This window comes from Emys orbicularis, chromosome 1, assembly GCF_028017835.1.
Source record: "Emys orbicularis isolate rEmyOrb1 chromosome 1, rEmyOrb1.hap1, whole genome shotgun sequence".
In the NCBI taxonomy this organism is placed as follows: domain Eukaryota; kingdom Metazoa; phylum Chordata; order Testudines; family Emydidae; genus Emys; species Emys orbicularis.
The window spans coordinates 287227724-287241429 of record NC_088683.1 but is presented as its reverse complement, the minus strand read 5'-3'; the positions used below and the strand labels follow the sequence as shown (position 1 = coordinate 287241429).

The following is a 13706-nucleotide window of genomic DNA, read 5'->3' as shown; positions in this document are numbered from 1 at the left end:
TGCTCAAAGCAGGACCAATCCCCAGACAGATTTTTGCCCCAGATCCCTAAATGGCCCCCTCAAGGATTGAACTCACAACCCTGAGTTTAGCAGGCCAATGCTAAAACCACTAAGCTATCTCTCCCCCCATGAATAACTAATTAACCTTTTTAAAGGCATCTTCTAACCTTAGAAAACAACCTTAGAAATGTGAACTGAATGTAGCCCTGCTGCTGTGACAGGTGGTAAGAGAGAAGTTGTTACAAATTTGGGCCTGTAAGAGGACCTTTTCTCACTCTACCTCAGTTCAGCAGATGAGTGAGTGAAGAAGCCCCTGCAATGACACCTGTTGAATACTCTGAGCTCCTGACTCCTCCTTGATTCCCCCTACCTTATGCATATAGGGACTAAGGAATGATGATCAGCAGTTCCTCCAGGCTTCCCACTCTCCTGGACCAAAACATGGTTCTTCTTCATCTCCTGGCTGGCTGAGGCCAGGCCCAGAGTATTTTGACAATGTGCAGCTTGACAATGGTACTGCTCTAAAGCTGCCAACTGCACTCACCCAGTTCTGGAAGTCCACTCTCCGGGCACAGAGAGAACAGAAGATATCTGGCTCCTTACCTGGACCCTTCCTAGACAAAGGAGAGGGACAGAATCCCCAGTCCCTCCACAATCTAGGGGATGGATGCAATGTTGCAAATGAAGCAGAGGTGAAACACCTGCTATGAGAGGAAGAACTGAGACCTGACTAGGGAAAGACACGAAGAGGCAACCATGTACTATGAGGTGGCCCAACAATGGGCAAAGAGTTGAGACAGCTACACAACTTTAAAGAGACACGACAGTATGGGAACAGATTTAGTGGAGCTGTGAAGAGAACTGATGAATTGGGTGAGGGGAAAGAGAAGGAAAAGCGAACTGATAAATCTGATGATGGGGTTAATAGTGCATGAATGAAGTTATGACTGAGTTGGGAATGTTTTTGGAATCAGTTCATGAACTGGTGATTGAGCAGGGATTGACTAAAGACAGGGGGTTGAAAAAGAATGGGGATGAGCCAGAGTACTTATGACTTAGTCATGAGGGTATGAAGTAACGAATGAATGGCAGGTTGGTGTAGTTGTTTGATGTGCATGAGAAACAGGTGTGAAGTATGCTGTGGCAGAGCTCCGACCTTGTCCCCGTGGGTCCCGCGCTTCCAGGAGGTTTATGCTAGCCTCAGAGGCTCACTGCGACCCTCCACATAGCCCTTCTCTCTCTAGGGCCAGGGTACAGTCTACTGAGCTCTTTTCATCATAAGCCAGCAAGGAAGTTGGTGAGAGAACTCCCACAGTCTCTGTTGTCCCTACGGACTTATTCAAGAACAGTTGAGTCTCCTGTCCTGACAGGGGCCTATTTTCCCTTCCCAGGAGGTGTTTCTGTAGTGGCGGGTTGGGGGGGAACCCAGGCCCGCCCTCTACTCCAGGTTCTGGCCCAGAGACCCTAATGGTAGCAGCTGTTGGCAGCCAACCTTTCACTGCCAGAGTTGCTACATTTCCCTGGGCCACTTCCTCACAGCTCCCCTGCTTCTCTCTCTCAACGCCTTCTTCACCCTTACCTTAGGGCTCCCTTTCCAGTGGTTTCAGGGTGTCTTCATTACCCAGCCCCTCAGCCGCACTTCCTCTCCTCTGGCTCCCTGGCTCTCTTTGGCTTGACTGGAGTGAGCCCTTTTATAGTATCAGAGGGGCCTTAAATTAGAGTCAGGTGCTTAACAGCCTCACCTGACTCTGCAGGTTAATTGGAGTCAGGTGTTCTCATTAGCCTAACGCCTTCAACTGTCTCTTCGCAGGCTAATTGGAGTCATGTGTCCACCCTACAATGGAGCAGCCCCTGCCCTGGTCAGTCAGGGAACAGAAAACTTATCCAGTGGCCAGAATATCTGCCTTTTACTACTCTGCTGTACCCAACTGGCCTGGGTCTATCACAATGCACATCTCCAAGAGGTATGGTCCCTATCTATATACCATACATGGGTACACATGAGCGCCATGCGCCCAAGTCTGGAAATTCTAACAAGCAATGTACTTTGGCCTGCACATGCACAGTCGTTCTCCTAGTGCTCCAGACTGAGGGCTGAAGAGGCAGTGTGGGTCGATGCCTCTCCAGTTCCCCTTCTTACTGCAAATCCAATAGGCTCTGAAGTAGAGGGGAAGAAGTACGGGTAGTGGAATACAGGTAGAGGCCACACATCTTGACTAGTTACTGTAAGGTAAGCAACCTCCATTTCTTCAAGTGCAGGTCCCGCTGTGTATGCAATGCATCAGACTGAAGGTGGGTGGAAGGATGTTGTCAGCAAAGATGCTGGAAGTACTGCAGTTCCCACTGCAGCATTTGCAGCAGAGGTCTGAACTAGTACGTGTAGTAGAGAGAACCTCAAGCATGGGCCTGGTGCAAGGCCTGATGCCTGAACCTAAGTCAGCATAAGTTATGCTGTGAGCAACAGTCAGGCCCTGTCAAAAGCAGGTGCTTGCCTGCAAGCCAGTGTCTAGTACATGAACTCAGCACCAATATTGCTAGGATTGCTAAAACACACTGAATAGGTAAACACATTCCAGCAGGGCAGCACTAGAACAGACCAACCTAGCATACAATAAAATAATTTGACAAAAGTAATTAATAGGGATATTTTATCTGAAACATCAAGAGAAAAGTACAAGAGGAGGTAACAAACATGTCATGGAACATGTAAGATGATCCGTAAATCGCTTATCCCAGATCGTTTGTTTCAGTCTATAAAAGTTAGGATATCTCGCTTTAACCCTTCATCTGGCCTAGGGGGCAGTGGAAAGTCCCGCCACTGACTGAGCTGGTCCATTGTCACCACCATGTGTTAGTGTACCTGTAACCATTGAGATAAACTAAAACAACTGGGATACCAGCAAAGTCTGAGGAAGACTGTGCCCAGGTAGAGAAACGTTTCAATTTAGCTCCATAGCAACTCCTGGTTGAATCTTTCCTATTTTGATTAAGAATGACTTGGACAGCTGTTGAGCAAGAGTATTCTAGATCTGGTGTCCATTCAAACACCAAACCACGAAGTGAACTGGATTTCGATTGGGATGTCAGATTTTGCTGCCTTCCTGAGTAAGGATATTTGGGAAGGGGACGGATCCTGATACGAGGACTGACTGACATTCTCAGAAGGTCTGGGAATGAAAATAGTCTGGACAGGTTGGGTACTAGGAGAAAGGTCCTTCAAGACAAGGTCAGAGTCATTCTCAAGACCTATGGTAGCAGGGAAGTGGGCAGAAATGCATATCTGAATTGGTCTGTTGTCTATTACAGCAGGAAAACATTGCCCTGAGAGTCATGGCTCATAGCTGCTCTGGAACAATAGAGAGACAGCCCTGCAGACTGCTCTTAGTTCCAGCAAGTTGATGTACTGTCTGGCCTCCTGTGGAGTCTGGTACCTTGTACAGTGTAGTTATTCAGGTAAGCCCCCCAACCCTGGAGGGATGTGTCCATTACTATGGTAGCACTGTGGGTGGGAGCGCTGAAGAGGATGCGTACTCTCACTTGATCCGGGTTCGATTACCAAGCAAGAGAGGCAATGACCCTGGTGGGAACCGGCACTCTGGTGCTCATGTGGTCCTTGTCTGATGAGCAGACAGACAGAAGCCAGGCCTGTAGGGATTGTAGATGAAGCCTGGCAAATAGTGTCACAAGTACATGAGATCATGTGACTCAAGAGAGAAAGGCACACTGACCATAAGTCTTTGGCGAGTAATCCGTGTTATTAGATTGCTCATTAAAACTGAAATCTTTCTGTGGGGAGGAAAGCTCTTGCTGAAAGGGAATAGCAGTGTGGCTCTGGAGGTTAAAACGGACTTTTATTTATTCACACAGACACCCAAGGCTGCTAGAAGATGGAATGGGAACAAAGTCACTGATCTGTCCTCAGGGCTGGAACAACCTACTGGGACCCAATTGTTCAATTAGAAGAAAACTGTGCAACTTTGACGTCTCATCTGGGCTGCCACCACAGAGAAAACTTTAGCAAATACTCTGGGTGCTTTTGCCAATCCAAAAAAGAAGGGCTCTGAACTGGAAGTGTTCCTGACCTTTCATGAACCAAAGGAACTTTCTATGGGACAGATGACTATCTACATGAAAACAGGTGTCCTTCAGGTTGAGAGCCACAAACCATATTCCCTCCTGTGGGATTATTGATATTAGTGTAACCATCCTGAATTTCAACTTTTGAATAAAGATGTTGCATTTATGAAGGTCCCAAATGGGTCTCTATCCTGTGTCTTTTGGGGGGATTAAGAAATGAGGGGAATAAAAGCCTCTCCACATGATACTGAGGTGGCACTCACTCTATTGCCCTTCGTTGGAAAAGAGAGTCTGCCTCTTGTTGAAGAATCTCTTCATGAGAATCATCCCTGAAGAGGGGCCGGGAAGAAAGTTTGTAGGGAAGGGCAGGAGAAAAATTCAGTGGAGTAACCTTGATAGATAATTTCTAAAACCCAACTGTCTGTGGTGACAGAGTCCCAATTGTGGGAGGAAAAAGTGAGATATGGCCCCCAAAGATAAGCGGGGAAGAAGTGGGTGTCATCAGTAATGGCTGGCAGTTCTCAACAGAAGCATCAAAGAGAGTCCTGGGCAGGTGGCTGGGAATGGGCAAACATCATGGCAGCAGAGGGAACTGAAAAGTGAGGCCTCTGACTTCTCTGTCATTTATGAGGAGTCTCAACTGGACACTGATGACAGAATGTTTGTGGAGGAGGCAGCCTGGTTCATACACCTGCCTGTGTTTTTTTCTCTTCAGGGTCGGAGTACAAATTCCCAGGGAGTAGAGCGTAGGGTCTCATCCGTCTTCTTGTTAAACAAATCTGACTCCTCAAAAGGTAGGTCACCGTATGGTTCTGGACCTCCGCGGGGAACCCTGAAGAGTGAAGCCAAGACTTACGCTTCATAACTACGCCAGTGGCTATGCTTCTAGATGCTGTGTCCGCTGCATACATAGTAGCTTATAAGGATATTTTTTCCCACTGGTTTGGCTTCCTCAATGAAGGATTGAAACTGAACTCTATCCTCAGGGGAAGCTTGTCTTTAAAGTCCAGCAGCCTGGAGTAACTGTTAAAATCGTATTTTGCTAATGAGGCCTGAAAGTTAGCAATATAGAATTGTAGGCTTGCAGAGGGAAAAAAACCCCTCTCTTCCCAAAAGGTCCAACCTCTTTGAGCCCTCGTCAGCTGGGGTGGTCTTCTGATGTTGTGACCTTGGTCTCTTCATGACTGCTTATACCATCAAGGAGTTGGGCACTGGATGGGAGAAAAGAAATTTGGCTCACTTATCAGGACAAAAATATTGTCTCTCAGCACCTCTGGGTGTGGGTGTACAAAGAAACTAGGGTATGCCAGACCACTATGGCTGGCTCCCGGATGGCCTCAGTAACAGGGAGTACATAGGCTGCAAAGTTGGAGTTAGAGGTCCTGGACCTCCTCCCATGGGATCTCAAGTTCACTGGCTATCCTCCACAGCAGCTCCTAGTACTGTCTATGGAGCAGTGGTGGAGACAGTGAGGATAGAATAACTGCTTCATCCAGAAACAAGGATGAGATTCCAGTCAGTACCTGCAGATATGGATCAATATCCTCCACCTCATACTCTGACAGATGCCAAGCAGGTGAGCTGTGGCGTGACTCAAAGATGGATCCAGGGCAACTGCCATACAGGTCCCATGGGTGCCAGTAGGCTAAAGGAGGGGTTAATTGGCTCAGGGGGACCCTGTGGAAAGCATAATTGCAAGGAGGGAGTCTGGATCTCCTTGATTGTTTCAGGACTGTGACTAGCTGGAACATATGATTTGTCAGTCTGAAAATTGCTCTCTCCCTATTGGAGGGGCAGTCAGTACTAGAGGGCAGACATCTGCCCAAGGGCTGGAGAAGAGATGTCTTCTGTGTCATCAAATAGTTTCATCCTTTGCTGTGGAAATGGCCCTAGGGAGGATGGGCCAAGAAGAGAGGGGACTGAGAGTAAGGAAGGAAGATATCCTCCGGTGAAGTATAGATGTCCAGATGTCTCCGTGTTTGGGGCATTCTGATGAATGGGACCAATGGTTCCAATGTGTCCCAAGAGTTCACAGTTGGGTGATTCTTCAAAGGAAGTGCCTGGTTCTGCACAGAAGTCAGGTCCTGGACTGATATGGTATGTCTACACAGCAACTAGATATCTGCAGCTGGTTTTGCCAGCTAATTCGGGCTCGTGAGGCTTGGGCTCGTGAAGCTCCCAGAACCTGGGCTCCAGCAGTTTACATAGCAATGAAACAGCCCCATAGCCCAAGACTGAGTCAGCTGGCATGGGCCAGCCACAGGTTTTTCTTTGCTATGTAGACATATCCTTAAAGCCAGTGGATGTCGATGCCTGAGGGTTTTCAGAGGTCCCAAGCTCTTACGATCCATAAGCAAAGGCTCACCCAACCTGGATGGGATCAGGAAGGGATGTCATCTTTTATGACGAGACTTGGACAGGGATCTGTCCTTGTGATCATGAGAGTGCAGCCTGCTCTCCAGGGAAGCCATTAAATGAGGAGTCCTTGGGCTTAGCAGCAGTAGCCTCCACTCCCAAGCTTGTGCTTGGAGCGGTGCTGCTTAACTGATTAGGGGTATGGAACTTCCATATGAGGAGAGATTAATAAGACTGGGACTCTTCAGCTTGGAAAAGACATGACTAAGGGGGGGGGGATATGATAGAGGTCTATAAAATCATGACTGGTATGGAGAAAGTAAATAAGGAAGTGTTATTTACTCCTTCTCATAACACAAGAACTAGGGGTCACCAAACGAAATTAATAGGCAGCAGGTTTAAAACCAACAAGAAGTATTTTCCCACACAATGCACAGTCAATCTGTGGGACTCTCTGCCAGGGGATGTTGTGAAGGCCAAGACTATAACAGGGTTCAAAAAAGAACTAGATAAATTCATGGAGGATAGGTTCATCAATGGCTATTAGCCAGGATGGGCAGCGATGGTGTCCCTAGCCTCTGTTTGACAGAAGCTGGGAATGGGCAACAAGGAATGGATCACTTGATGATTACCTGTTCTGTTCATTCCCTTTGAAGCACCTGGCATTGGCCACTGTTGGAAGACAGGATACTGGGCTAGATGGACCATTGGTCTGACCCAGTATGGCCGTTCTTATGTTCTCAGGACTCTGGGCATTGTCCCCTGTATGGGGAAAGAACTATACCATAAAAGCTAACAAGACTCAGTAAAACTATTTACAACATCTATTTAACACATTATAGACAGAAATCTGGGGAAATCTGTGAACACAGGGATTCTGACTCAGGCCATGCAGCGTAAGAAGAAACTGGAGAGGCATAAGTCCCCCACTCCTCTTCTGCCCTTGGTCTGGAGCACAAGAAGAACTACTGCATAAGTGTGGGCCAAGGGACCCACACTTGTTAGAATTTCCAGACTTGGACCCATCATGTGCATGCAAACCCACATCTGTAATACACATAGGTGCCAGCACTTGAAAAAGAACCCGAACCTCAATCAATTCATCAGTTGCACAAGTGCATCTGACAGGAAACTGGGGACCTAGGACTCAGACTAGTAGGGGAGACATTATTGTGTGAACTGGTGCTTATGTTAAGTGTGACAGAAAATTTTGCTTGGAGAGCTAAATCTGAATTAAACAGTAGGGCTGTAGGGGTTTCCTTTTTTATTATTATTCTACATCTTTAAGGAAAGTTCCTAGACTATAAAGAAGGGGGAGTTACTTACAATAGATTTTCTTAGAAAATATACATTTTAATGGATTAACAAGCCTTGGAGGAACTCCCATAGGTGTACATTTAAGCAGCTGCACTCAACAAGGAGCAACTAATAGTGTCTCCATGAGATATTCATGTTGTCACACATTCCTTTCAAATGGGAAGTGAAAATACTCCCAAAGTAGCCAATTTGTTGAATAACGTTTAGAAAAACCTCAAGGCCGTTGAGAGGGTGGGACAGGTGAGTGGTAAGCAAGAACGTGCTTCTCTAAAGAATATTTAGAAATGGGAATTTATAAACCTACTCTTAAAATACTAATCATAATGCATGCCCCTCTCACAAATCTAAAAAACTAAGATATTATTAAAATGAAAATTTAAGAGTTTGCAAAAGATAGTAAGAAACAAACAGGATGAATATTACTTAAACTGTATGATTTGGATACTTTCAAATATATGGAGAAATAAGATACCTCTGAAAAATGCTGAGAGAGCAAGAGAGATACACCCAGAAATAAAATTTTAGGAGGCAGGACAGGTTTGAGCAACTCTAACACAGAAAAATATTCTGTAACTCTGTTGAGCCAAATTTGGTTTCTTGTCTGAAGGATGAATCAAAGCAACAATATCTTGGTAAAAGTGTGCAAAGACCATGTGAAAGTTTAGCAAATCTCATTAACGGACATTGGTTAGAAAGCTAGCTACTCCAACTGACTTGGAATGACATTCAAGGTCTAGGTAAATACATTAAACTGTGAGAAAGGTAGTCAGCCAGTTATTTAGACACGATTCCCCATGAAGAAAGCGAAACCCGAGTCAATATCAAATGAAACAGAAAACTGTGTGTACTTTCGAATAGCTTCAACAGACCCCAGAGAAAAGCCTAGGAACCTTTTCAAATTACATTTATGGAAAAAAACTTCACAACGGGCAAGAGGGTTAAGTGAAAAATATTGGCAGGATAACCGATTGTTCATAGTAGGACAGTCCCTACATTTGGAAAGTATTTAGGAATTAGTAGCTCCCCTCTTATTTGAAGAATATAATGTAAGATTAATTATCTTTTAGACAACCTCATTATCTTGATTTGATGCTATTACTACCCAGTGACTGTTTTTTTTGTTTTTTTTTAAATGGGAAGTGGACTGTTTTAAATCCAGTAAGTATTTCAATAACCCAAGGACAAGTTATAGGAAAGAATCTTGCCTATATTCAGAAAGTTCATGAAATTGAACTTTAAGAAAAGTTGTTTTTCATTCACACGGACAATAAGTAAGGCAGTCAAAGCAGTTTTTTGTAGATCACTTTCTATTTGCAATTATATGTCCTCCTGGTTACACCCCTTTTTAGGGTGACCAGACGTCCCGATTTTATCGGGACTGTCCCGATATTTACTTGTTTGTCCCATGTCCTGACCGATGTTCGGTCGGGATGCAAATTGTCCCAATATTTTGCCCTCCAGCGCACAGGCGGAGGGGGCTCGTGCCCACCCCGCCCCGACTCCGCTCCCTCCCTCCCCCATTGGATCCCTCCCCAAATTCCCGCCCTTGCCCCGCCCCCAGCCCCTCCCCAAATCCCCGCCCTGGACCCGCCTCTTCCCCAAGCACACCGCATTCCTCCTCCTCACCCCTCCCTCCCAGGCTTGCACTAATCAGCTGTATGGCGGCGCAAGCACTGGAGGGAGGGGAGAGAAGCAGGACGCGGCCCCCAGCTCAGGGGAGGTGGAGGCGGAGCGAAGGCGAGCTGGTTCAGCTCTCTAAAACATATTCTTTATCCTTTAATCAAATAGACACAAAATGTAATGTCTACATTCCCACCGAAAAATAAAAGTAAATGCGTTGGTCTGGGAGGGGGAAGGCTTTCACTTTTCCATTTGATATCTCAGTCTCCCTACAAAATCTGAACTGGGGGTGGTTGTTTTTTTTTGGTTGCTCTTTTCACTCTGTTACCTTTCTTTTTGTTGAAGATAATAAACGCAGCACTACATGTTAGAGAGTCTAACAACACAGATTATTTGGCATACTTTCAAAATATGTTTAAAATGCATACCAAAACAAAACTAACAAGACAGTAAGCCTCTTTACAGAAAGTAAATAAAATGATTTACCTAGCAGCACAATCATACGCCAAGACATCAGTTTCAGCAAGAAGGTCCCCATCAGTCTCATGATCTCCCCCATCTGGACCCAATTCAAACAACTGCAAAAATAAAGTAAAATATTTCTCCATCTTTACAAATTTCATTCTACCATTCTCATTTGCTTGTCATTCTTTCTTGCCTCTCTCTATAGGAACACTATTGAACAGTGTACTACTATTAGTAAATATAAAAAAGAACAGGTATTTATTTTACAGTAACTGTAGTTCTTGGAGTATGCATCTGTGTGGATCCCACTCTAGGTGACTGGCAATCATTTTATCATCTAGAAAGTGGTATTGAGGAGTCTTATCTGCTAATAACTAATGACTGTAACACTGCCTTTCCAAACCTGGCTTCTAAGCTTGCTGTCAAAAAAAGATGGGAGGCCATGTAAAGGACTTTGTCCTATTTAGTGAATATAACAAGGGCCTAGAAACATCTAAAGTATGGCCTTTTTTCTCTCCTGGACAAAAATGGGATTTTGGAAAGAAATTTTTAGACTAATTGCTTGATTTAAATTGAAATGTGAAACAACTTTGGGAATAAACTTAGAATGAGGTCTCAACTCCACCTTTTTGATGAAACAATACGATTAGCCATGAAGGCTTGGAGTTCACTGACACATCTGGCTGTTGTGATACCCACCAAAAAGGCCATTTGGAGAGTAAACTGGTTAAGAGAACATTCGGAGAGGGGGTTCAAATTCAGCTGCCTGAGACCTGCAAGGACAATGTTGAGATCCCAAGAGGGAGGGGGCTCCCTAACTGGTGGGTTAAGTGTGATTCAACCCTTCTAAAAATCTAGAAACAGAAAGGTGGGAGAATACAAAGCATGACTGAACCAGAATGTGGCATACTGAGATTGCTGCAAGGTGAACTTTGATTGAACTAATGGAGAGGCCAGAGAGTTTCAGTTGCAGAAGGTAGTCAAGGATCTTGAGGAAAGGGGCCTTCAAAAGGTCACGGTCATCCTGGGTTGTCCAGATAGCAAATCTCTTTTCACTTTGAGGAGAACTAAGAGGATTTCTTATGCCTGGAATGAATAGTCTCTTTAGTAGTCCTTAGCCAGCCAACATCCAGGCTATTACGTGCAGTGATTGTACATCCAGACCCAATCTGTCCCCAGCTCTGTGATGTTGTTTGGACAGTCCTGAAGTGATACAAGGCCAGAGAGCTGACATATGGAGAAAATCTGTTAGCTTCTCATTGACAGAGACAATTCTGGCTATCAGGATCAATGTAGCTGCATCCTGTCTGATTTTCCCCATAACCCAGGGTGCCAAGGGCATCGACAGAAACGTATATAAGACCTCAACAGCATGGTATGAGAAATTCATCTTGAATGGATCTTAGGCTCAGGCACCCACAGAACCACAGGCAAAACTTTGCATTCTCTCTGATGGCAAATAATTCTGTGAGGATATTCTCCACTGCTGAAACATCAGTGAGAGGACGTAGCTCTTCAGAGATCATTTATGATTGGTGACACATTGACTGATGAGAAAGACTGCTAACTTGTTGGTCCCTGGAAGACCACCAATTGGGGTTATCCCATTAAAGTGACACCATGTTCATTTTCTGGTTGCCTCTTAGTGATGAATGGGCAGCCCTCTGCCTGTTTACATAATACATTGCAGATGTGTTGTATATAAGGATCTGTGTGACAGAATTCTTTAAAGCTAGAGGAATGCTTTGCAGGCCAACCTAATTGCCTTAAGTTCCAGGACGTTTATATGGAGTCTCACGTCCTTTTTGGACCATATTTCATGCATTTAAAAGTGGTGTAGGGTGACTCCCCAACTTGTTCCTGGAGCAACTGTGACAGGTGTCTTTATAGATGGATGTGTAGAGAACATCCTTGGCATACATCCACCAGTTTAGTAATAAAAAGCTATAAGCTGGGACTACAACATGTGCATGCACTTGATGTTTTTTAAGTTGATACACAAAGCTCAGACAGTCCCACAACGGATGTAAGTGATGTCTGAATAGCAGTGTCACATAAGTGAAAATCTACACATTGGCTAAAAGTTTGAGACAGGTTTGTACTGGGGTTGATTGGACAGAATGGAATTTCTCTTACGGAAGATGTGTATTTGCCAATTTGGAGGTGATTAAAGCTCCTATGAATTCTACTGTCTGTGATGGTTGGAGTGACAATTTGTTGTAGTTTATCAGGCCCAGCTCTTTGAACAGATTGAGGATGGTGTTCAAGGCTGCGGTGATATCTTGCTGCTTCTGATCAGCCAATCATCTAGATATAACTAGACACAAATGCTTTGTTTTCTTAGGATATCAGCTACTGCAGCTAGACATTTAATACTCTCTGTGCTCTGGCTAGATCAAGTGGCTGTACTTTGTATTGATAATGATTGGGCCCTACTGTGAATCACATATACTTCCTATGGGTCAGATAGATTGAAATGTGGAAATATGCTTCTTGGAGGTTCAAAGCTATGAACCAGTATTGTGCCAGTAGAGAAGGGATGATGAAAGGTAGCACTGCCATCCTGAATCTGAGATAGAATATACATTTGTTCAGTCTTCTGAGGTTGAAGATACGATGAAGACCCCCTTTCTTCCTCACAATAAGGAAATAAGGGTACCTGAATTCCATAGTTACCTCCTCAATGGCTCTTGGGCAAAGCAAGGAGGCCACTTCTTTCAGCTGACTCTTGTGGGAAGAGTTCCTGAAGAGGATGGGGTTGAGATAGGGTCTGGAACTGCATCACGTACCCACATAAGAGGACTTCTAGTACCCATTTGTTGGCTCAGGTGTTACTCTTGACCTTCAGGTCAAACCCGCTGTCCCAAAGATGTTGTGGGGTGGATGGTGACTGTGGCAGAAGGTGATTTTCTTCCAGACTCTGGGTTTATTCCTCAGAGAACCATCACCTCCCATAATATGCTCTTGCTGAGAGTGGGAGGGTGCTGGTCTGAAGTTGGTACCTGGAGGGCACCCATCTTGAGGTCAGGGTAAAAAAGCCTAGTGATCCAAAAGTAGCCCTAGAATCTTCTAATAATTGTATTACCTCAAAAGTCAGGTTACTAAACAAGTCAGTTCCCTCAAAGGGTAAATCTTCTATGGTATGTGTACCTCTTCTGGGATACCTGAAGCCTTCCTCACTCTACCAGCTATGGCCACGGACCAATCTGGAGTATCAGAACCATCCATAGCTGCTCATATGGAGGTCTTTATCACTTGCCACCCTTCAGAGATTATAGTCTTTAATTCCTCTCTGGGCTCTGGAGGAAGCTTGTTCACGAAGGGAGATACGTTGTCCTCTGTCAAAAAATTATATTTCATGTACTACACTTAGTAATTCACTGTGTATAACACTCAATTTGCTGAGCCTAGTTGGAGTAAAGTGGAGAAGCAAGCTTTCCTCCCAAAGATATCCAACTTTTGGGGGGTCTTTAGTTCTGGAAGTAGTCTCTGATGAGCCAAACTGTCTAGCTTTCTCCTGAACTGCAGAGACCGCCAAAGATCTAAGGACTGGATGTGTGCAGAACTGTAAAGCCTTTCTGTAACACTTACTATCTCTTTCCCACTTGGTTGCTAGTTGGGGAAAAGGTAGCAAGAGTCCTCCAGCGAGCTTTAGCTGGCTCTAAAATGCCTTCATTTTTAAGCTTCGCTTCCACCAAGAACAGAGGATACCAAATAATTTAGGGGCTGTCTCCTTGATCATTGAGGTCTCAATCTCAATAGCATACGCAATTTTTGAGAAAGCAACTCCTGAAAGACTCTGAAATCATCCAGGGCTGGTAAAGGGGCAGAAAAAACTATATAATTAGGAATGATAATGATCTTTGGGACAA

The 13706-nt window shown here is 44.8% G+C and overlaps 1 protein-coding gene across 1 annotated transcript in view; it reads right to left on the bottom strand.

Moving 5' to 3' along the window:
• MYCBP2 (MYC binding protein 2) overlaps positions 1–13706 on the bottom strand; it is a 419800-nt gene that overhangs the window by 232941 nt on the left and 173153 nt on the right. The window contains exon 27 of the mRNA XM_065413662.1: positions 9856–9947. Within this exon, the coding sequence (XP_065269734.1) occupies positions 9856–9947 (92 nt within the window). The remainder of the gene's footprint in view (positions 1–9855; positions 9948–13706) is intronic.